Source organism: Bombus pyrosoma, linkage group LG7 (assembly GCF_014825855.1).
Source record: "Bombus pyrosoma isolate SC7728 linkage group LG7, ASM1482585v1, whole genome shotgun sequence".
Taxonomy (NCBI): Eukaryota; Metazoa; Arthropoda; class Insecta; order Hymenoptera; family Apidae; genus Bombus; species Bombus pyrosoma.
In genome coordinates, this window is record NC_057776.1 from 12,724,389 (window position 1) to 12,749,690 (window position 25,302).

General features: G+C 41.7%; 1 protein-coding gene across 4 annotated transcripts in view; it reads right to left on the reverse strand.

Annotated features, from left to right (window-relative positions):
* Window positions 1-25,302, reverse strand: part of LOC122569842 — a 300,923-nt gene that overhangs the window by 274,108 nt on the left and 1,513 nt on the right. Inside the window, exon 1 of one of the 4 annotated variants that reach the window (XM_043731474.1) lies at window positions 4,600-5,404. The exons of the other annotated variants lie outside the window; for them this stretch is intronic. Coding sequence (XP_043587409.1) covers window positions 4,600-4,638 — 39 coding nt within the window. The 5' untranslated portion in view covers window positions 4,639-5,404. Of the gene's footprint in view, window positions 1-4,599; window positions 5,405-25,302 lie in introns of those variants that run through there. 4 annotated transcript variants of the gene reach the window in all.

Consider the following 25,302-nt stretch of genomic DNA (forward strand, 5'->3'; position numbering starts at 1 on the left):
TCTGAGAAGTGTTTTCAGGACAGATATCCTGCTTGATCTTATCTCAAACTTAGCTATTTACCTATTCCAAATGGGAAGAGGAATCGTAAAACCGTAAGAAGAAACATGGGCATACAGTACCTCTAACAAAAGCTGCCTTGTACTTGATTTCACAAGAAAGGTCATCCGCCTATCTGGCTTATCAGGAGAATAGCAAGAAGCACATAAACGTCTATATCAAACTCAATTCTAAATAGCAACGTAACTGTAAACATACACGTCTTATACATGTGGTCTAACGTTGCCAACTTTCAACTATTTTGCTAACACTATAAACATTGCTTAGTCCGATCATGTACTGATACTACACTTATACCGTAGACTACGTTACTGTTACTTATACGTCTACTTATCCGCTATTATTTACGAATGAAGACCACAGAGGAAAAGACGTAAGCCACATTTTGCATTTTTTTATAGGAGAATATCTTTGAAATTCTACGTACTATCAATCCTAATTAAGCGACGTTCTTTTCGTTTAATTTTTGGATTAAACATATGTGTTCGAGCACTTGAAAGATATCGATCGTTTGATTGAACGTACCATCTGTCTCTGGATTTTTATATCCTCGAACCTATAAGATTGTTAACTTTTACAACAATTTTACGTAAAACCACTCTCACCCAACCAGCAACTAACACAAAGTTGAAAAAATCTCATGTCTATATTTTCCAGCGTAAAGAACTTGTTTCCTCTAACTTTATATGTTCATAATCGTTGCGTAATACTATAACGTATTATAAAATGAAGATATTATAAAATTTCTAGATAATTTAAGAACATAGTATGAAAAAAAGTGATCGATATATGTATGATCATTAACCCCGACAACACGAGGCTATTCCTGGTGCAAGTGTGCCCGACGAAACTTAAATAGACGACTGCAGACGCGATTATTGATTTGTAACTACATCGACCCTCCTCCTACCCTCTAGCTAGCCAATGCACGCTTCTGTTGGCCTACTTTAACGCTATGCAAACGACACAGTCACGAAAAGTCATGGAAAATTCCGTTCACAGTTTCGCACGCGATATTCGATTTTCATCGGTGCGATGCATCACGAAAACCGGACCGATCGATCGCCTAGTTTGCGTACAAGTATGTCGTACGTGACGTTTCTGGCCGAACGACGAGACTATCGGTACGTTAAAATATAGCGTGAACTGTGAATGACAGAAATAACGAGCTAAAAGTATTGCTTCCCTTTTTTCTTTGCCGGAGTTTCCTCGGTTCCGGTGAAATTGCGAGTTGTCGAAAGTTCAAAGTCGCAATTTTACGGTCTAGCGGTTTCAAGTACTTAACTAAATTTACTTCATCGATATTTTTCTTCATAACGTGACGTTAAATAGAAGTAGAAGTTAAAATTATTTCAAATTAAATTTATTTGATCGATATTTCTCTCGAGAATTGAAAATTATAATTGCCATTTTCCAAATGTGGAAGATCTTCCTAAAGTTGTAAATTTAGTTAAAGCTAATTTATTTTAGATTTGAAAGGGATAGAATCAAAGTTTAAGGATAAAGACGCGCGACGACGACTCCATATTTCACAAGTTGCACGTAAAGGAACGCTTAGTTCCATTTGTCCGCTGTTCGTGTTTCCCAGCACGATCCCGTGCCCGTCGCGGTTTGAATACCGAAACGTTTTAAAACTCTTTCCATTACGAGAAACCGCGTGTCGATACCATCGAACCTACGCCACAGGAACAACGGTTTATGTAATAACCGCGGCTCGTATTCTGCGCAACTATTTTACCGGAAACACGATGATCCGAGGCAACAAAAAGGAAGAGATATCGTTTCGTTGCCGCAATTGCAGAAAGAAAGGATGCTTTCGACGACGAGCACGAGAAATTATTATTGCGTACTGTAACTGTACAAACGTCTCTGTTGAGAATATATATGAACCTTTAAATAATCGAGACAATAAAAATATCTTGTTTGTCATTTTTGAGAAAGAAACGCTGTTGCCCGATTTTTTGTGATGGAAACGCTCAGTGGAAAAGTGGAACAAGGAACAAAATTTTCGATTAAGTAGAGCCGAAGTTAAGCAGCAACATAGAGCACTCGAGTAAAGTTCCAAAAGGACAAAGTTTCCATGAAAGCATGTTTGATCGATGGCAGGAATACTTAGAAGTGACGTGTCCAGAAGACAAAGCAGGGACTTGATGAAACGAAAAATGAAGAAGGTGATAGGCTGTGAGCGTGGGAATCGTTTAGCTGCCGCGATAATGTCCTCTCACTACTCAGATTCGCAGGGCTCGCGAGCAGAGACGCGATTCGATTTATTGCTCCTTGCGTAGGCTACTTTTTCCACGGTACGTTGTTTCGATAGAGAAACCTCCAAGTGAAACGAACAACGTGCAACGTCAAACCGCAGAAATTCAATGCAATGAATTTAGAAAGAGAGAGAGAGAAAAAGAGGAACGAAAATATCTAACTCTCTGGGCGCAACTTGAGTCATCAAAGATTTACGCAAAATTTCACCTTTGAATTTGTTTTTCAAAATAAGGCTACGAGTACTTTTGTAGCCTTACTTTTTGTAGCCATTGTAAATCATCAAGCGTTATCAAACTGTATCATGCGCCGATCATCGTCATAACACAAGCACCATATGTTCTCGAAAGCCATACGTACGTTCGTGGAGATGGCGGAACTTGGACGCACATCTGCGCGATAATTGGCAAAGGTAAATGAATTAAGCTGTAAGTAGCTTTCACCAGGTGGTGTCGAGCAATAATTTCATGCAGGAAAGTTTGCATTACTTTGCTAATAGGGCTGTTTCGATGATATTTACGAAGGCGTTTCGTAATACGTTGTACGGCAGGTCGATTATTATTGGAGGCACGCCACGCTGTCCCGCTCCTCCTATCATTCCATATAACTTTTCTTACCAGTTTTTCAACGCGATACGATACCTAACTCGCGAGTTGTGGCCCGCCTTATCCACGTGAAACATCTCGATCGATCGAAAGATGTGCCTCCGTTGATCGTGCCTGCGCGCACGTGTACGCCTCACGATATGCGCAACGTATCAACGATAATCCTGTCTCACGTTGCAAATTATTAGCACCAACAGATGCTCTTATATTACGTTACAACAAATTTGATAGCGAAAGGATCATTCATTTACGAGTCATTCGATTATCCTAAAATCATAAAAGAGAAGTCCATAATTTACAATTTTTCACTCGTCAATTCGTTAATGTTATTACTTAGAAAATGATTGTTTAGGAAAGTCTTGATTTACAAGCTCGTCATTCAATCAGGCGCACGCCAGTTACTTAACTTCTAAATCGATAATCGAAAATCAATGGATCGAACTACGCTCCTCTATGCAACAAATCGTGAATTCGGGAGAAACTCTAGGACCCGAAGAGAATGGAAGCTCTAGGGAAGACACAGTACACGCCGGGAGGCTGGTTATATTAGATTTACGTGGAAAGGCTGAAAGGAGCGCCATCAGCGGCAATTCGGTATTAATTAACCAAGATTCCTCGGAAGCATCGGTTTTTCTACGGTGTGTTCTGGTATCGACCGTCGACGGAGAAAGCACGCCTCCGTTTCTCGCGCACGATCGCTCTGGTTCACGCGGTTGACTCGAAATTCCCATTAACTCTGGTTGTCCTCGCGGAACCCTACAGCCAGCAATGCCTCGATGAAAGTACCGACTTCAGTTGCACGGAAGAACCTTGAATTACAACGTTGAAGAACGTGTACAAACAGCGTAGCAAAACTGAGAAGTAACTGGGCCAAGTGGTACCTACATCGCTAAATAGTCTTATAGCTGTGCATATAACTACTTTCTAGAGGATGCGACGGTTTAGGAGATGTTTGTTTAATCGTGATTTCCGTGTTTTAGAAAGAAGAGCGAGGATATAAATTGTAGAGCAAAGTCAATAGACAGAAAGCGTCGTCCTCCCAACCCTTAAATAACTCCACAGACTATTTTTTCAAGTTTGCAAAACAAGTCGCAATCGATGCTTTAGAAGACGTTTTCTTATTCCTGGTTTTTGTATTTGATGAAGAAACACGGATAATGGAGGAAATATGAGGAAAAAGGATCCCATTTGAAGAACAGGAAGTGAGTTCTTCGTTAATTATAGAGCTCCACCCTAAATCCACTGCAGACCTTCCCTCGTCAAAATACCGGTCGAAAAGTCGCAATTTCATGGTTCCGTTCCCCGACCCATCGATAAAATGGCATTTACAGGAAATTGCAGCAGGATCGTCCATCTGTCAGTAGCACTATCTCCATCTCCTGTAGCAGAGGGGGAAGCCAGGACGACAACGGACGAGGCGGACTACGTCAACGACTCGGTCGCGACCATTGACAAATGGATGATAACGGTCGGAGCAACGCCTTTATTATGGGCATCATCCATTTACCTGGCCGCTACTCGCATCGTTCCATCGTTCGTACAGGATCCACCCCCGTGCTAATTTTTCCACGGGTCGATAAGTCGAGTAACGGTGACGGAGCATGCGAGGGGTCAAGAGTTCGGAATAGGAGCACACGGAAAGTGTGTTCGCGTCGCGAAGACAGGCTGTGTGTGTACCTTCTTCCGGCGCAGCAGCTTCCAGTCGAAGTGACTCATCCTGTTCGCCTCGTTAGCCTCTCTTTTATCGTGCTTCGTCCTCCCGCGACTCCTTTCGTCTTCGTTTTCTATCTCTCTCTTTCTCTCTCTCTCGCTCTCTTTCTCTTTTCCTTTCTTCCTTTCTTCGTACCTCTACGCTCGTGTCACCCTGGCTTAGGTGGTCGATTTATTCCCACGCCGCTGCAACACACGGGGCATACACGCACACACAACACGAGTACACACGAGACAGCGTCCTCGTGGTCGCCTCGTCCTTCTTCGTCGTCGTGGAACGAAGACCAAGCTAGGTTTGGTTGACGCGTCTCGTTGACGGGAACGACGACGCCGACGACGAGGGAAGACACGACCGACACGAGACGCTATGGACTCTGCATTCCCGACACGGCATCCTCGCGAGCCTCCACGTTGAAATCCTCATTGTTCTGCGGTCTCGCGCCCGAGGATACGTGTCCTTGGTATGGACAGCGGCATCCGCCCACTTGGAATACACGCGAACAACGCGGGATCCGTCCAGACCCGCTCGAGAGAACGGTTTAACGCCGAGAGATTCGCCGCCAAGGTCTACTGATTTTTCCTTTTCTTATACCCTCGCTCCTTTCTTCTCCCTTCTCCTTGTCTTTTTCTTTCTTTCGTTCCACCACTGACCATCAACGAATCAACGATGCACGAAACAGTCTTCTAACAGACTCGCGTTAAAAGCATCATTTTTTCCCTCGAGTATCATGCCCCTTCTCCTGTTTCGTTAATAATATCGTTTCACCGATCATCTGCGAGACGTTCGACCGACAGCGTTTACACGTCACCCCTTCACGATCACCACCGGACGTGGTATTCATAACGAAGCATTCATCACGCTACTTAAACACGACGACACATTCGAAGCATAATTAAGACGTACGAAGGACGCATCGAGGGCCACCTCGCTGCTTTTGTCACTGTTTCACACGCCTCGAGCACCGTGACACCGGTATTCGGCTTTTATCGCGGGCGATCGATGAACGCGGCGGCGGAATGATCAACGCGACGATTCCCGCACCCTCGCATCGCTCGTGCAGCCGACGAGCTCGCGTGCCATCTTTCCACCCCTCGCCGACGACCAAACCTCTACGACGCGATGTTTCGTGACACGACTTTCCTTCGCCGATACACGTAAATCTCTGGGCCCTCCTCCGCCCCTGGAGGCAACCGGAACATTCATTCTACGAGCACACGAGCGCACCAACACTCTCGCGAAACTCGCCTCGACGTCTATCGACTGACCTGATTCCGAAAGTGGCGCTCTGGTACAACGCCATCGACACAAACTCCTATCTTTCGAACCTTTGCACCGGAAGTTCCTTGTCTTTTTCACGAGATGAAGAATCGGAAAGTTCGGTGGGGCGCGAGAGAGGAGTGACGACGAGGGTGGCACCGAGCGGAGGATGCAGGGCGGCGTACTGTCAAAATATCTGCCGTTTCCACGGAGCCGACGTCGACGTGCCGGGGCTCTGCGCGCTACACGGGCATGCGTGATGAACGCGGTCCTCCCGTCAACGCGGGGATAATCGAACACCGTCCTCTCTCTGCCATCGACTCTACGCCAGCTACTAGCTCAATGAAAGTAACGTGCTACGGTAAAGGTCCACCGTCGAGATTTATTATGGGTAGTTTACGCGGTGTGTGTCTGTCGTGCGCGTTGTGTGATTTGTTGGCGGAACGAGAAGAATTTTTAAATGACGAGAGAGTTTAGGGTAGTTTTTGGAGTTGGTTTGAGTGTATTTTGGACCTATGGTCGTAGGAAACAATTTGGCTCCACGCACAGAGATTGGGAGTTTGATATTTTCCGCTCTTCTTTTTCATTACTTAACGTATTTTAATGTTCCAGTGTTTGTGTGTGATCCAGGAAATTTTTTGGAGACGTTTACTATTATCTTTTTCCTTATCGCTTCGTCTATTTTAATACCATGTGTCAATAATAATTTAAATGTTCCAAATTGTTCTCCAGCGTTTACTTAAAATATTCCTTTTATATCCGTTTTCGTTTCAGTGGAACGAGAAAAGGAAGAAAGCGAGTCTACAAAAGTAAATTCGATAAATACTGCGGGCAACTTCCTCGATTGAAAATCAATTTGCACGATGATAAAAAACCTTGACACTTTCGCAGCTTCCAATTTGTAAAACGAAGTAATTTCGTAGATTCGTGGCAAAGTAACCAAGCGTGATGGAAAAGCGGAGGAAGCATAGAGATGGACGTAAAGAGAATCGGTGTAATGCGCTTTCCCACGGCATGAAGCATCGGGGAAAGGCTACGAAATTATTTATCAATGTCGACGAGAATTTTACGGTTTAATGGCGCATTGTACGTTCACCGTGCCTGGATATATCTGGCTTGTATATCGGCGAGGAAAATACGTTTTGTCGGATTTAAAGCGACGATTGTCATCGGCGAACACAGAGGTTACGACTCTTCCACTCGTGACTGCTCGCGTGACTATGAAATCACGGTCTTTAATGTCGTCGCAGTCATCTTCTTTGTTGAATCGCGAGAGCAAGATACCGAGAGGTCGCCTCTCGTTGGATCGTCTCTTCCGTCCCGTCATCCAGTACTCGATCAATCGAATGACTCTTTCATCCGCTATCGAGTCGTACCGTGGTCGTCAATCTTCTTCGCGAAATCTCCATCGTTGCATGATAGGTAAATTGTAGATGTTTAAAGGTACGCATTGTTTCTTTAAAATCAGAAAGCTTTTTAAGCTACATGTATTATACACGAGACAAAAATAATTACAAGGGTACTCAAGAGTGTTGTAAGATAAATATTATCAGGTATACGATATTATACGATACGAATTGTGAATCGATGGTTTAACTTTGATACGCACTTGCATTTGATCATTTAATATGTTATGTATATATGTTTATACTCGCTATTTCTCTATCTATTTTTCGACGATCAAAAAAAAAAAGCTTGAATTACAAGCAAAAATTCTTCTCTGACCATTTCCATCCAATAATCCGAGTTCCAATTCATTCCCCAAACTCGGAAGTCCCGAGAGAAGCCCCAGGTATCGAAGTTGAAAGAGCGTCGTGACTGCCTCCAGTCACGTCTGTTCTCCGGGAATCATAACAGTTAATTCTTATTTCAATCGCAACGTCGAATTTAATTTCTACGTAGAATCGCGTGCACCGGTCCCATTCGTGCTCTCGAAAGCTATTCCGGCAACATGCTCCGAATCGCGTTGCAACAATGAAGATTAATTCGCAGAGAACTTCCGACCGAAATCTGACGTTGATCTCTTACGTTCGTCGAAACATACAATTAAACCAATGTAATGAAAGTATGTACATAATTATCTTCTTCTGACTGAATAAAGAAAAAACAATTTTATATGTCACACGAATTTTCTCCATTTTTACATCTTTAAATCTTTCATGAAGTTGTAAACGTTCACAGTCAAACGGAGAACGGTATAAACACATTCAATTCCCCTAACAGCATTAACTTTTTACTCCTCCTACTTCGTTTTTTTTTTTTTTTTCTTTCTTTTTTCATTTTAAACGTCGAGACCTCGTTGTCCAACAAAGCCGAGCGAAATTTATCGGGTGGCTCGTTCGCCGCGCTTATCTTGCAAATCCACCGCGGCCACTCGTTCCTCGCGTACTTTCATCTCACGCGAATTGCTTCGCGTGATCGTTCGCGGCCGACGAAGTGAAAATCCTACATATCACGGGACGAAACTTCATCTGTTTTCACTTCCACCGGGGATCCTTTAATATTATACGATTATGATTTTCAACGATAAATCTTACGATAGAGATCCTCGTAACGAAACCACGCTGACGGTTCATACATTTCGTCGATGATCAATTTTACAGATGAATTTCACGCAGAATACAGATTGAACCTGATACTTTTCGAACTCGCCGCGGAAGAGAAATCTTTTGAGCTCTTGTTATTCCATTCACGTTTTGTTTTATCAATGCAACTTAGATAAATGCGTTTCTAATTGTATGTTTTTCCTCCGGTGAAAAAATGCAGAGGTTCCAGGAATTATATGGCATCGTATTAATTCTGATCAACAACGAAATTTCAATTATATAATTAAAAATTTCCAACTATTTAAAGAAAATAGTCGATGCCTTTCATTACTTTCTTAGAATTCCTTTGTCCGTGTAATCGATCAAACATTGGTGTAAAATTCTACAATTCCAATTTTTAAAGGAAAGGACGATAAGAAAATCGATTTTTCTGAAGACGAAGACATGGTACTGCAATTGCAAGGTGCTTAATCTGTGAAACTCGAAGAGCAAAATCGTGCTACCATCGCAGACTCTTTGAAGTAAAAACGAAACTGTGTCACCGATATTAAAAATTCCAAATTATTAATCGTGGCTGGAAAGTGCGACAAAGTTCGATCACCGTTATTCGGCACGGATATGGCGGGAGAATGGGCAAAAAATCGCGATATGCAAGTTTGATGGGTGGATAGACTGGCGCCATCTATCAGGAGAAGTCAGCACCAAGGGAACCTCTTCCGCGTTTCATCAACAATGCAGTCGGGATCGTGATAGATCAACAGGAGACCCTCGAATATCACCACTAACGAGAAAGTCATTGCAAATTTGTATGCAAATCGGCCGTACCATGTACTATTAGCTCGTCTTTTCCAACTTCCCCTGTGCAAAATCGCGCGTTCGTCGTCGATTAAAAATCCAATTTCTCGCATCGATCACCGAACCACGATTGGTCGTGAAAATTGCTAAATTATAAAATATATAACGGGCAAACGATTTTTACCAGTGAATTTAACCTCGCAAAAATGTCACTTTCTATGCGATACAAAAACATTCGAGGCAACGCACGACCTCATTCTCACCCGAACCTTTGTAACGTGTGTACAGATAAAAAAAATATTTTTTACTCGCTTACTCTTGTAATATCGACTTTAAGTAGGCATTGCATGTTATCGTATATTATTAAGACTTAATAATGGAAAGATTAAGATTTCCCTATTCTTATTCTTCTTACCTATTAAATACAATAATTGATTGTTCTCACGATTATTGGTTCGCGTTACACTCGTGGGACAACGTGGGCCGAGGCGAGACCGCGTAGGATGACTAGAGACTCGCTTTTAAGTCTCGCACCTAGTATATTCGTTAACCGTCAATTGCTAATTTTTACTCGATAATTCTAAACACCAGCAACTCGAATCTTTCTGTCAAAAATAACGTGTCATCGTTCAGTTAACCCATATTCACGTAATAACGTGTGCTTGCTCGGGAAACGAGTTCAGCAGTACGTCTTGTCTCCAAAACCGCAAATTACAGGCGCAAGAGGGGAGGGCGCGTGAGCGATGAATCGCGACCGGGAATCGCCACGAGTCGACTCGCTCTCTTGGTAAAGAATGTGCACGGCCGAGCCGAAGCGCTATGATTCAATTACGGGGTAACCGGCATCACGATCACGTGTAAATCAAGATAAATCGCCGGTGTACTCGACTGTCCTGGTTCGACGATGTTGCGATATCGCTGCCGGATAGCAATCAAATTGTCAGACGCTCTAAGTGCGAATCCCACTTCTTCGTTGCTCTAAATATACGAGAGCAAAGAGAAAGAGAGCCCACCTTCAACTACCAAGCCTTTCTTCTTCCTTTTAATCTTTCCACTCTGTAGATCAATCCAGCGAGAGCAGGAAATATCGATACCAGGCGTCGATGATACGATCCTGGCATCCGCTCCAACCATCTTCAATCTTCTTTCTTATAACAGAGTTTGTTCGATCGACCGTTTTAGATTCATCCCTCGTTGGGCCTTGTTTGATTGCTTAATTTACTCGATGTTAGGTTATGTCAAAGTCATGATATAGGATGATTGTAAAATTGGTCAGCGATCGTGATATATAATCACGTTTCAAATGTTGAAACAACAGAATCGACAGAGATACGGACATGTGGGCAAACAAAATTTCAATCGAAGACTTACCAGAAAGAGATCATCGATCGATGCAATGATACTAAGTACGATCGTATCTATAAACAGAACTACTAATCTCATCTTTAAAGTTACACTTAGATTAAATCATCGCGTAGTCGTCGTAATTTATGTCTTAGCCTTTTCAACGCGAATATCTTTTTATAATTTCAGGAAGAAAGAACATGCACTTTCTTTCATTTACTTAATTTCTCAACATATGATGTTTAACGTTAGAAACACTCTACGATATGCATACATAGATTCGATAACGCGTTTCGAATAAATGGTTAGATCATGCATCGAGGGATTAAAATAGCACGCAATTAGCAATGAGCGTGATGCGTGAAAAACGAGGCTCGTTATAATTTGCTTATATAATTCGCTCTCGAGTACGAAGATTTCAGATTAGGAACGCTACAACCTTAGATGCTTTAAATATTCCAAGTTCTAACGAAGAGTAAAATAAAACAACTTTGGAAATGGCTCGAAGGAAATTTTAATATACGTTGAAGGATTTGAAAATCAAACGCATAATGGTTATCACGAAACAAGGAATTTAAGTAATTACTCTCCATCTATCGTCAAATCAACGCTGCAAACAATTCATAGATTTAAAGTTCTCTCTAAGATTTGTTCGTGGGAACATGCAAACGTTATTTTAATGCGATTTAATCGTAACGACTTTAGTTCGATCATCCATTGATTCCCCGTACACGGAGGATAAAAACACAGTAGAAAAACATTGTTCGCTATAGTAGAGAGTTCTCGAAGCGAGTTCCATTGGCAACATGGAGCGTTCGTTTGCACGTGCTATTGTGGCTGGGCGGTCGCGCGCACGTTTGATTGCGTCGAGGATCTTAATGAGGCGAGGAAGCTTCTTTCGCAATTGATTCGCGTCAGCCAACGTAATGCGTACTCTCTTACCACGGCTCGTCTTCTTTCCGGCTGATTTAAGAGGCACAATGATGCGCACGCCAGGTGAGAAGAAAATACGCGACCGATAAATTTCATTATAAAATTTTATCGACGTTTTTGTAATTGTCGTTCGATCGATGGCTCGGCCGGTTCTCTCCGCGCTAGCAAAGAAGTTGATTATCCTTTGCAGCAAAAACAACCGATAAGCGTTTCCGTGTTGCTCGAAGAACTTTGAAGAGTTAATTAAAGGTATCTTGAAAATTGTAAGATTGACTGGGATTTATAGTACAATGCAATAGCTCGCGAAACTATTTTAATACCCATCTTCGAAAACTGTGACGCGTGTATTGTGTGATTTTTGTATAAAACATTCTGAAATTTCATGACTGTATTGCTGAAACTTGAAACCAATCTGAAAATGTATACGTGCAAGTCAGAGGATGTTTATCGCAGGCATATATGTAATAAAAAATTAAGGTCTCGTGTCTTGGTCCCAGTAAATATCGAGGTTTACTAAATGTTTCAAAATATTTTATATAATACGTACAAGTTTTCTATGGTAAGCGTTCAAATAGTTTCGTGATCCAGTATATATCTCTGGTTTCAACTTCGTTGTAGAAAACAGAAGTAGACTAGTTTCATGTCACGAAGTTTCCAATGCATCGAGAAAATGCAACACGATTTACCTGGAACATTTTTCCAGCGACCGAGTCGTAGATCGGTATGAGAGATACGATTTGCGGCAGGCTAAAGTTTCTCAAGGCAGGGAATAATGGGAAAAATCGTTGTTTCAGCGAATGATGCGAGAATCAAAAAGCGGTTCGCAGGCTCGTAAACGCCATGATCGGGTTTAGGTGGCGATTAAAGCGTTGCTCTCGAATTAATGGTAGAAAGGAATCGTATAATTCGACTCGACGAACTTGGAATTCGTTACATTAGGCGCGTCATTGTTTAACCAGCGATGATTAATCGCAACGGTTTATTCTGAGAAACCTCCGGGCTCTTCCTTTTGAAGACGGAAGTACACATCGAAATGCTAGATAGAGATCACGCTTTATAATGATCGTTCGTGATTCAAATATGAATACGATGATACGAACCTTTCAGAGAGTGAATCGACGGTACTATGTTCGAATGCTAAGTAGCTTCGTGGTAATCGTGATCTATTGCACCTAGGAAATCATTCAACGATAACAATAACCTATCCCGTTTAGCGTACATCGTTTATTAATCTGTAACTCCTATTGTTAGGTCGAAGAACTTTAGACCATATAAACGTTGTTACAATTTCCCTCTTAGTTCTAGAACTGTCATCAACTACCTAACAACTTGTCATGTATAATTACATGTATTGTACATCGATGATTATAATCGAAGCGATACCGTGAAAATAAACAGATGTATACAGATCAGAAAGATCATAAGAAAATAGTATAATAAGTATTTTTCGTAATTTCTTGATTGTAATATCACTTCACGATTAAACACGTGAAAACATAAGTCGTTATGTTCGCTTTATCTAAGAATTTTTTTACAAAATATCAAACGTTTTTCCATATGAAACGAATATTCAAGAGGCATTGTAAGACGATAGATAAAGAAAGAATGCGATTCACACACCACCGATCATAATTATCCGATCTTGTCATCGCCATCATAGTTCTTTCAACTTGGAAGGTGAGAACGGATGGAATGAAAATTAAACTCATACTAAGAATCGTAACATCGGAATCTAATTCTCGATTAAAATGCCACTGGCCGCGTAACAATGCGACGGAAATGCATAATTCATCGATGGCGAGTCAGGATCCGCTCCACTAAACGGATAATCGTCTAACGAGGATGATCTTGCGGGGAACGCGACCGCAGCTAACCGAGCACCAGATATCGCCCCGATCTAAAGAGCTTTCGAATTAATACCTGGGTAATTGCGAATCTAATTAGAAGCGCGTGACACGAAGAAATTCGAGGAACGTCGAATAAATCAGTCGTTAGCAGATGCTGTAACTGTCCAGCTAAGCTTGCGTTCGATGATTACGTAAGAAAAAAATTTAATAGCCTGTAGCGTTCTTGCCCTGAACATGGTTCGTTTGGAATGCAGAAACGCGATTAATGAAAAAAAAAAGTTATTTCTGTTAATCTTTTCGCTGTTCGACGAGCGTTCTTTAAATTTATAACAAGAATAGCGTTTCATAAGAATGTAACAATTTAAAGAGATAAATTCGGGTGTAATTAATTAGAATAACCAGAATGAAACGTTAAATTACCTGGATTCAAGCGACTTGAAACCATCTGACCAGCGTGAACTTGTCATTTAAGTTGAAATATTCTTTCAAGTTTCTATGCTCGTCCTCGTTAGTCAGGTCACTCGACTACAAGTCGCTTGTATTCAAATAGCTCGAAACCAACTTACTAACGCAAAACCAGTTATTTTACTCGACTTGAAAGGAACAATAGTTGCTACGTAATGTTATTCATAGTTTGTTAATGTTATTTCCACTTTCGCTTATATACGTTCCTTGAATTGAGACCACTCGGTTTTACGCTATCTATTTGCCATTAGGTCTCTATTTGCCATTAGATCTCTATTTGAAATCAGATTACGTGAAATATTTTATGATTGTAGATTGATCTTTATATATGCATGAATTAAGTCTCGATAACAGTCAGCGTTAATATCTAAACACCATTTCGCAAACATCAAATAAAGCTGGTATTAGGAACGAAACAATCCGAAAATATACTTCCTACAGACTTCAGATTCCTTAAAAGAGGACCATGTCTGAACAATTCAACACCACATTTTTCCTAAATTCCGAAAGTAAAATAGTTCAGTTTCAATGCCAGTGAATCATCATTCACCGTCGGTCTTATAAAACCGAGACTAACCATTTGATTCAACCATTGTTTACCGGAACGCATTCCACTAAAATTACCCAACCAGCGATCGTTATCGACTTACACGATTCACGATCAGCAGCCAGATCGCGAAGGTGAAAGTTTCGTACGCGTTTTGAGCGCTCAATTACAATTTTATCCTTATCTCGAGGTATATTTGCAAACGAACGATCGATAATCGACTCGATCAATAGCCAACACATTACGTGTCGTCCTCGCGCTTTAATCGTAGCGTAATTGCAAGCTTCACCCCCGATCAATTAACAACCACCGTTATTATCGAATATTAATTGGCCAGGCGACGAGAGGCGTGTATTTTTCCGCGTTGCTCGCGTCGAACAAAGACTTGTGCCATTTATCGAAACCTCCTATCGAACCGGATAAATAATTATGTAGGTAAACTCTTCCTGGCCGCGATAAATCTTACCATAACCGTGGTTCGCCATTCATTGTATCGTCGCGTTGTTGCGCCGCGGTATCAGCGACAAGCAGGAAGAATTTCTACGAGTTCCATTTCAGTCTGTTTCCGTATTTGCGGAAAGCGTATCGAAACACGTGGGGAAAGAGAGAAAGAGGGAGAGAGAGAGCGAGAGCGTAAAAGGGTGAGAGAGAAGGGAAGAAAGGCAGGGCCACGCGATACGCGTTAAACAAAAGGCGTGCTTATTAAAGAAACGAACGATCAGTGCCGATAATTCGTAACAATAGGCGAGAAACCTCTATTGTACATTGTTCCGATATGCTATCACTGTTTATCATCTGATTGATTTAGTGCGACGACGTGGATCGCGCGACGTGAAAGACGGAACGGATTAGATGCTTTAAAGAGCAGACAAAAAAGTAAGAAAAATGGAGATAAGAAGGGGGGACAAGAGTAACGAACCGCGTTAACGACGAAAAATACGAGCAACCGGAAGCGGGAAACGCGGAGACACAAACGCTCGTTCCGTTCACCGAAGAGAGTCTCTCGCGGCTGCTGCGCTTTCTTGTCGGCTAATGAGTCGGTATTTATTGCCTGACCTTTACCGGTATGTGTATCCTCGCGTTTCCTCCTCCATTTCGTTCATTAGCAGCCGTTAATTCGCTTGAAATTAAATGTGTAATATTTGCCCGAGGTTCCCTCGTACGAGGAATCTAGTAATCCTTATTGTTGCGTTAAATGGAAAAAAGAAAGAGGGCAAAGTGGATACACACACCATCGCGGCGTTATCAATCGATAGTTAAATAAATTTCAGGTTAGAACTGGCTCGCACCCTCCTATATTTTACGGAGCTTACACCGAAAACAGAGGTAGTCGCGTGGTAGCTGATCCCACGAGGGGGACAAAGATTGTAATCAAACGAGTAGATACCAAGCGACTCTTGATACTTTACGGTGGAACGTCGCGCGATGTATGTACACAGAAGCCAACTAAGGAACGAAGTGTTTCAATTTATCGCCGGTGCCACGACTCTCTGTACAGTTACTCGTGTGAACGCCGACTCTAATAACATTATAAATAAAGATACGAATCTCGTGCGCGCTTCTTCACCGTACGATGTCCCTACGCTGAAACGATACGGCATTCGTTTATCCTGACTCTTAAAAGACTTAGCCGTGCCTAGCGCGATCCACTAACAATTACGTGCCTATCTTGACTGATTACGGACCACATTGAAATCATTAAAGTTATCAATATACGTAGATTCGTAGATAATCAATAGCTGTGTCAGTCCATCGAGATCTTCAAAGTTATTGGGATTATTAAAATCAACGATGACATCGAACTTGTCTAAGTCATGGCTAATCCCATTGCTTGAGCGACTCAAAAAAACAATCGCTTTTTAAATGGTCCAATCACGAGTGGCTCGTGATTATTATTCTTCGTTTCGAATGCAACGAGTCTGAAGCATCTAATATTTCACTACACATATTCCGAATAGCCTGTACATCGTGTCTAGCGAGCATACAATCGGCGGAGCCACGTTTCACATCGCGGGAAAGGTCAACATCCAGATCGAAGATAGAAGCTGAGATGTTTACAGCTATTATCATCTAGTTTGCCCGCGGTGGAACACAAATACAAATTTAATACCGATCAATCATGGACGACGTACTAGACTGACCTCGCCCAACGTTTATACACGAATCTCTTAGTGAAAGCGATAGATCGTTACGTTACCCCGCTACGGATGTAATAATTATTCAAAAGTGGCGGTGTTCTCGTGTTTTGCCGCACGATAGGATCACTATGCCGGAAGAGACGTTCGGACAATATTAGTTATCGTTAAGTGATCGATGGACTCGTGCATTTTTCCACGAAAACAACCCCTCGCTCCAACACAATCGTCGAGACTTTCGTAAAAGCTCTTGTCCCGCTAGGAAATCACATTACGAACTTGGTGCCTCCTAACTTTACGCAATAACTTCCTGACAATCGATAATGCTCCTCGCTGTTCTACTTAGCTTACGGTTTCCGACACATGGAACATCGACTTTGCTGAAAAACGGTAAATACCTCTGCGGTTGCCCTGGTTTCGATTCTCACGCGGAATTTGTGATCACCTTCGAACAAACTCGTAAATCTTCGATCTTTCGCGTAAGGATAATAACAAGGCTGGTAAACGTTTCTTCACTAGTCGTATTGACTAACAAGCGATCTTTGTGCATAGACGTTTAAAAATCTCACGGTGCACGGTAGATGCAGTGAATTTTTACTTCCGATGAATTTATTTATTGATACAAAATACGAATGCGTGACAACGAAGAAAATTTTCTCACCCTTATAGTCGTTAGGTTCAACGTATCTCGAACGTCGAGCTGTTCCATCGATCTTCTCAATGGTGAAAGAAGCCTCATTCTGATCGTTCGAACGAGACATCTCCAGCGACGCAAACGAGGAAATCGTAGCATTAATTTCACGGCTATCAAACGCGTAAAGCAAATAACGAGACAGGAACTGTCTCACGCTCTCGTCGCGACAAAATCCATTGTGGAAAAATTAATATTAATCAAGGTGGATGTCGGCGCAGTTTGTATGCAGATGGGGGATTCGGTACGCGTGCAACAGAAAGTCCGAGTAATTACACCGTCGCCTCGCGGAGCAGAACTGAAAGTGCTCGCTGAGTGTTCGATGCACCAACCGTATACCAACCAAATGGGGGAAAATGAAATTTGAATATTTCAATTATCTAAATTGTTTCGTACATGTAAGAATACTTTCATCTATTAACGTTATTAATGAATGGAAATACGCGATAAAATGTAAAGTTTATTGCTCTAAATCCCTCCAAAAATAATTTCCAACTAAAACACGCTATTGGCTCTTTATGTTATAATAGTTGGTTAAAACTGAAGCAATATATAAGTTAATAGAAGTAACGTTAATATAAAAAATCCTTGCACATTTCTCATGACTGCAAAAATAAAAAATTTGATACCGATAATTTTGACTAGTTAGATAGCTCTAATGTTAGTTAAAAATAATAACAATCATATAAAACTATCAAAAGGAAACCTGCAAAAAATATCGAAGCTCTGTCTCACAAATCACACTTGATCTTACTAAGCTTCTATACACCTTTATCCCAAGAGGTTTCCTGTCTAAATTCTTGAATCTTCTACCTAAATACGATCTCACGATAGCAAATTAATTGCATGTATTTCTGCAACGTATTGCGTGAACGATATAATTAACGGCACACCGTAAAAAACCGCAACCGAACGGACGGTTGCGTGAGTCACTTTCATTCGCGTTGGCGCGCCAAGCGCGCGAATTAAATTGAAACGCGCGAATGCGCGCGCCTGCGCGGATGGATGCGCAAGAGACGAACGCGCCGCATGTTCAAAATTTGTCGACCTTCGCGCGTATACTCAAACTACGCGTTGCGCAAGTGAAGAATAGCGCGTGGTCTAACTGACAAATAATCCGATAACAATTCACAAGTTTCGGTAGTTTATCGGTAGATCTTTTATTTACCGGGCGGATTTATTCCTTTCTCGTTATGACCAAATTTACGCTCCGCTATCTTGAGTAAAGGAAATAAAATAAATACCATCTTAGATTTTCCAAATGGATAGAAGTTACGAATCATATTTTGTTAATTCCTTTGTGATATTTATTTACCGAGGCGTGAATAAGCCGAAATAACTTTGTTATCGAGTATTCGTTGTTCTTATCTTGTTAGAGAAATGTCGGAAGACTACGGTTTAATATCATATCTCAATGTTTTCGAAGCAGAGAACACAGAATCTTATGTCACCCGTAGAATAATACAAAGTCGTGTTAGTTATCACAGACGTGAAACTAGGTCTAGAAAGATTAATTTCAAAGTAAGCTAACAAGGTTGGCCTATCTTCACGGAGATAAATTACAAAAGCCGTGTAAATCTCCAAAAACGTTTGTCTTGCTCAAATACGTGTAACTCCAAACATCTATCCGTACCTATGAATCAATTAACGATATAATTATACAGGCAGCAACAGGAAAAAGATCTAACTCCATCAATCTTATTGAAACAGCCTAAACATAGCCTTCCATCGAGGAAACGAGCCTCCGAGCACTCGCGTCCGCTTCACACCCCTTTAGCTCTCTTCGAACTCATTACAAAGCGTGGCCGGTAACATAATTCATTGGAACAATAACGTACCTTGGCCCGGCTGGTATTCGAGAGCTCGAAGAGAGAAAGAAAGGGAGAACACGTAACTGAAAGCTCTTTTATCGTACTAATTTAAATTTTTATATGTAGCCGTGGCCAGGGGAGAGAAGGGGCCCGGGAATCTTTTGTGCGTCGTCGTCGACTGCTAAGCAACTATCATCAATTATCCTCCGACATTGGCAGCGCGCGGCTCGTGGCACATCTCGAGCTGTTCTCGATAGAGCCTCGAAGAGCTGGGAGAGACGACGCTCTTTCTATCCCTCGAGACTCACGAGCGTTCACCTCACGCCGACACGAGAGAACCGGAGTGGGCCGGCTCGCGACGGTACAGATTCTCTCGACACAATGCCCATTCCTGCCGTGAAATTGTCTTAATTGTGATTAAAGTTTTTGCCAGTCGACGCCGGATGTTCCTGTGTATGCACGAGGATAGAGAGAGAACTAGGTTTCTCCCGAGACGCGAACAAAGCCCGCGACACTCTAGATTCTTATCGAATACTGGATTTCCTACGTATACTTCGTAAGTATTAGGACACATATTTTATACGAAGCGTGACAATTGAATCGTCGAAAAGGCAAATTAATCAACTTCGCTTTTTATTCAGTTTAGCAATTTTACAATAGTATTCAATACCTCAAAAAAAAAATCTCATTTTCATAAAATTATTTACCAGAAATAGAGAAAGCGTAAATAACCGTAAATTCTAAGACAAATTTTTAGAAACAATGTTTGTAATTGTCGTTCGTCTATGCGATTTAATTTGCGGAGTTGGTCAGCGTGATTTCTAAGCGTCTCAAAACTGTTCATTCCATTTCGTCTGTCTTACTAAATTAAGTCGTTGAAACTCAACAATGTTCGCCTTACGCACGTCCCCATTACGTTATTACATTTGCCAAGTATAATCAGGTTGATGACGTTGCTCCATAGATCATTTGTCGCGTCCTTCGTGTTGAATAATTTGATTCGATTTGAGAGCGCGGTTAGACACATTGATGGTGTGGAGAGATTGTAAGAAAAAGTACGAATTCTTTCCGCGATACGTCAACGTACGAGGTTTTCTGGATCTTGATAGCCGAGAGCTGTTGCAGTCGATGCTCGTTAAGGAAAACGTTTCCGGTATTTCGCAAGCGCTGTAGCCAACTTTGTCGGACGACTAAAGACATTGTAATAGCGAGATATATAGGGTAACCGTGTCCTTACATTTTAATACAGCTCATTGAAGAGACTAGATTACCTTTCAGATGTCTTTTATAAGCTTAACCGCGAATACTATATATATATATATAATACTAATTATGTGCTTTTTATCGCGACATCCTTGAATTTGACTAAAAATGTAACCGTTAACTCAACTATATTGTATAATATAACTACACATATTATACATCGCTATACAACTATAGTTAACCCTTAACTCAAATAACGCACGATGCTAAATGTCTCGATAATTTTCTGTTGAGGTTCTATGTATCTCGGAATAGAGAGAGCAAACGCGTGGATGAATGTATCATAGGATTCCTTTATCAGAAATGTTAAAAATTAAGATTTCCAGTGGCTTCTATCCTATATAATAATTTATCGATAGATGGATATGATACAGTGGATTAAACAGAAAGAGATGATTATTTAACTTGAACTTAATGCAGTAGTGTAATATAACAACTTTCGATTAACGACTCTTTACTCTTTACTTCCGGTGGCTAACTGAACATCAACGGCCGAAATATATTGATGGCAGTTAGGCTTATCGAAGTTTTCCAACCCTTTCGGCTTGTCGACATTTGCGCTTTATCGTCGACATTGTCTGTACGTTGGCGATCTTACCGCGGTACTATAACAGAGACCAAAGTAGCCGCTGTAAAGAGAATCGTTGTGCCAAAAACTAAACACTAGAGAAGACGTAGAGTTTTCCTAGAAGTGAGACCCACTTCAACATTTTCAATTATATATAATTGTGGCAACGTATTTCTATTGAACCATACCAATTAAGGATACAAAGAACAACGATCCGAAATCTGGTGGATAGTAGATAGTAGTAGAAGTTTTATTTCTTGCCTCGAGTCTCCCTAAGCTTCAAAATTCTTCCGACGCGATAAACATCATACTTCCTATTCGCGAAATAATAACCTGGTAGAAACGAAAATTCAACGATTCATCAAAATTCGTGGTACTTGACTTTTTCTGGTTTTACGAGCTCACCTGGATGTCGCGTCAGACGAACGAAGCGTCGTCTGGCGGTACAATGACGATATTTAATAGAAGCAACAAAGCGTGAAGCAACGAAGCGGCTCGCGATAAAAGAACTGTAGAAGGGGTAGGGGAAGGGCACGTGTTTCGTTTTTTCGATGGAATTTGCATAGTACCTTTCTCTGATCCTCACGAACGGGGCAAGTCGGCAGTCTAGAAGTGCGCTCGATTAATTAGCGGCGAAAGTAAGTGAAATTGCACACGGTGCATTGTGGCAGGCGCATCCCTGCACGACGCTAACCGCGTCCAGGTGCCGTACTCTCCAGCCAAGGCGGAATGTCGACCCGCTATTTTTCTCGGTTAATCATAATCACTTATGTAGGTCACGTGAAAATACGAAACGCGCGCGAAATACGTTCCTCGCTCTATATAATCACTTCGTTGCCAGATCAAACTCTTCGACTCGACTGTTTGACGAGAACGATGTTCGAACTTCTCAGAAGCCTCGCGGATCAACTGCAGGTTTTATTGATTCCTTAATTTTGTTACATAAATATGCGATTAATATTCAATTCTCGAGAAAGAAATGACTCACTGCCATAAGCTAATTTATTATATTATTTATTTTATATTATTTCTACATTTCTGTCGTATTCATAGAAAATGCTAACATCGTTTTGTAAAAACAAAAGCTCTGGCGAAACCTGTATATTACTCATATTCTACACGAAATCAGCAGTTTCGAAGGTGTCACGATTCGAACCAATAACTAGCCCAAGATAATGTGGCGAGAATCTATGAAAATTTTCTGCCGTTTCCAAGACGATGAACGTAAGTAACTAAGTAAAGTCGGTAATGTTGACCGAAGCGAAGCGTTCAGTCGTAAAGTTAAGATACATGTGTATGTTTTCAGAAAATTTGTAGACACACGAAGTTTTAGGGCGTCGCGTTAGAACAACGTCAAATATGTGCCGAGTAATAAATCCGTGTCAATGTACATAAACGTAGGCTTGCCAACGTGGCTTCGAAATCACGGCGTCATAGTTCCGACAGGAATCGCTGTCGAGTGAAAATTAGCTTCTTCAGTCGTGGCAAAGAGGTTTCGTAAGAAATATGTACGTTAATACATATTAAACAAGGGGTTCGTGCGATTAAACCGGGGACAAACGTTTTTCTGACGATCCGCGAGCAGCGACCGTGTAACCTAAGCATATACGCCAAGAACGAACAATGATATCATCGATCTTGCTTCATATAGTATGAGAGTCTTTCGAGAAGAAAACAGTATCGTACGATGAAACGTAGCTCGTTTCGTTTCTATTTAATTTCAGGGACGATGAATGAGCGCCTCGAACGTAACACAATAAGATCCACGCGGAAGAGGATGTACGTGATAGCGTTTTAACCGAATTAAGAGAATGTAACGGATGTTGTTTAAAGAAAATGATCTAGATCTTCGTAAACCTATAGCTATCGCCAAGAGGAGTAAAATATGTTCGTTAAACGGAGATCCTAAAATCGAGCAAATATTTTTCTCGAAACATACTATAAATCTCCAAACAAAGTCTTTCAGTCTATTTTTATAACACCTTATATAACTGGAAACAAGTATAATATTAGGGAGAGAACGGAGAGAAGCTCGTTCGTTCAACTGCAACATCGTATCTCACATGGCTGATCCGATTTGCAACGGCCATGAACGTTAACAATAGCGATTAAAGAGTCATCGATCAATCTGTCCGCCTACATTCGTTCAAAGCAAACATTCTTCTCGGTGTTTCCACTTTCGATTCAAGTACGCCGTTCGATAATGGAACAAATTATTTCCGATAAAACGAAGAAGTTGAAGAGCGTGGGCAAGAGCCGATACGAACGAAGCAAATTAAATTAACACTGCTAGGAAAGAAAACAACGATTTGATTACCGACGCCACCAAAGTCTCCTCCTTTTCTTCTTGTTTCTTGTTCCGATCCGCGGTCGTGACTGCGAACCACGATACGAGATGTGCAAAACATTGCGATAGCGCGAGTAACGGGAGAAAATGCTGCGTTAACGAGTTTCAGATAAAACTGCCTTTGAATCGCAACGATTTTCAACGTCGTTTCCATCAGCCTCCGAGACCGATCAACGCGAGTAAAAGTCTTTAAGAATTTATTAACTTTCTTTGAAACTCTTCCTCGCTCCGAGAGAAAGAGTTTCTATTTTATACACGTATGGAAATATGTGTAATTCAAGCAATTCTCGAACGCGTACCTACAAAGAGCTTTTAAATCCTCGTATACGCATACATGCTATCTATTGTAAAGTTGTATCTATTGGTACGAAATTTTAGTTAATGCTCGATTATCTGATTGCGAATTCCTATTATGCGAACGAAGGATGATAGGTAATGGAGAAAATTGGCCAACTCCCATCATATGAACTCCAGTCGCATAAATTGTTTCTCCCCCGACAGGTTCAGATACATGAAGAGCCACTGTGCTCTCTCTCTCTCTCTCTCTCTCTCTCTCTCTCTCTCTCTCTTACATCCTCGATATTCCACGCAATTGTCAAGAACGATAATGACAATAGAGGGCGATCGTCCTCGAGAAAAAGCTTAAAACGTACGACGGCGAAAATCGAAATAGATCAACACGCCCACGAGACGATGTCCCGCTCCGGAGTTGCTGGTAAGCACGATAAAACGGGGAAACGGTTCACGCCGGTTTCGCGAGTTGTTCGAGGGCCAGACGAGGACAGATAACGAGATATAGGGATGGGAGAGGGGTGGTCGGCTGTATTTATCACTCTGAGATCCCGAAGAGCGCACAATGCAAGGCGAGAGAGAAGAAAAGAGAGGTGAACGGAGCGGTTCGCCAGGCTGTGGAACGAGACGCGATGTAGTGCAGGTAGATTTATGGAAGGTGGGAGGGAAGAGAGAAAGAGAGACTCTGTGTGTTTGTGTCGCAGGTCAGCCGCGGTTCACGGTCACGGGGACCAACCGCTGGACTAACCTAACGTAACCTGACTCGGCGACCGCAAACTGAATTGCACCCCGTCCGCCCCTCGACACCCCCTAGTGCACCCTAACCCCCCCGTTTCCGACCGCCTACCGCTCCTTTCTTTCCTCTTGAACCGATCTTCGTCTCTACACGTTGCTACTCTTCCATTCGTCTACCCTAGCTGTACTCGCGAACCTCCCACCTCCTCCAGCGGACCGATCCGTTTAATTTATTAAGATGCTGACCCTCCCCTCCGCCCCCCTTCTCTCGAGCCACCGACCCGGGACTTTGCAAAAGCGCCGTCCCTTTTTTTCTCTTTCCCTCTCGATAATTACAATACGAGAGCCGCGGATCGAGTTCTAGGAAACAGACTGACTGCGAGTCGACGCTATTCTCGAGACGCGATGAGTTCTTGCGACGATTCGGAAGAGTCGGATTTGGATTCGCTGGATTCTTCGTGTGGAGCAGGGGGTGAAGATTGACGTAGAAATAAATCGGATGAATTGCAGAGTTGTTAATATTAGAAACGATATTATCGGGTTTCTAATTTTAACCCTTGACACATTCAGTGCCATGTGAATCTAATAATGGATACACGTTGAACTTTCCATTCAGGCCACTGCTGTACCCAGCGCGTACAAAAGTGATAATGCGTCTCCCTGGTGGTGAGCCTGAGTTATAATTTGATCTTCATTTAAACTTAATACGTATTATTGTGTAAAACTTTGCTAATGATATTAATCCAATTCACTCTGCACGAAGATTCTAGCGATAGATATTAGCATTATTTCGCTTGAAGCATCTCAACGATTTTCAATTAGATCCACAATTATAACGTAATTTCAGAGATTTAAACTTTTGACCATGGTGTCTCAGAATTATCGAAGAATTAAAGTACTCCCATTTCACTCTAGTGCCTACTCGTTCACCCAAACGCATTTCAATTTTAATGTTTAAGAAGTTGCTTAAAATCCATTACAACGACGGGAATCGAAATATACGACTGACTGTATAATCGGAATATCTACATACTTATTCCACCAAGACTTAACGCTCGATGCGAAACCCCGTTACATCAGGGTATAACAATCGT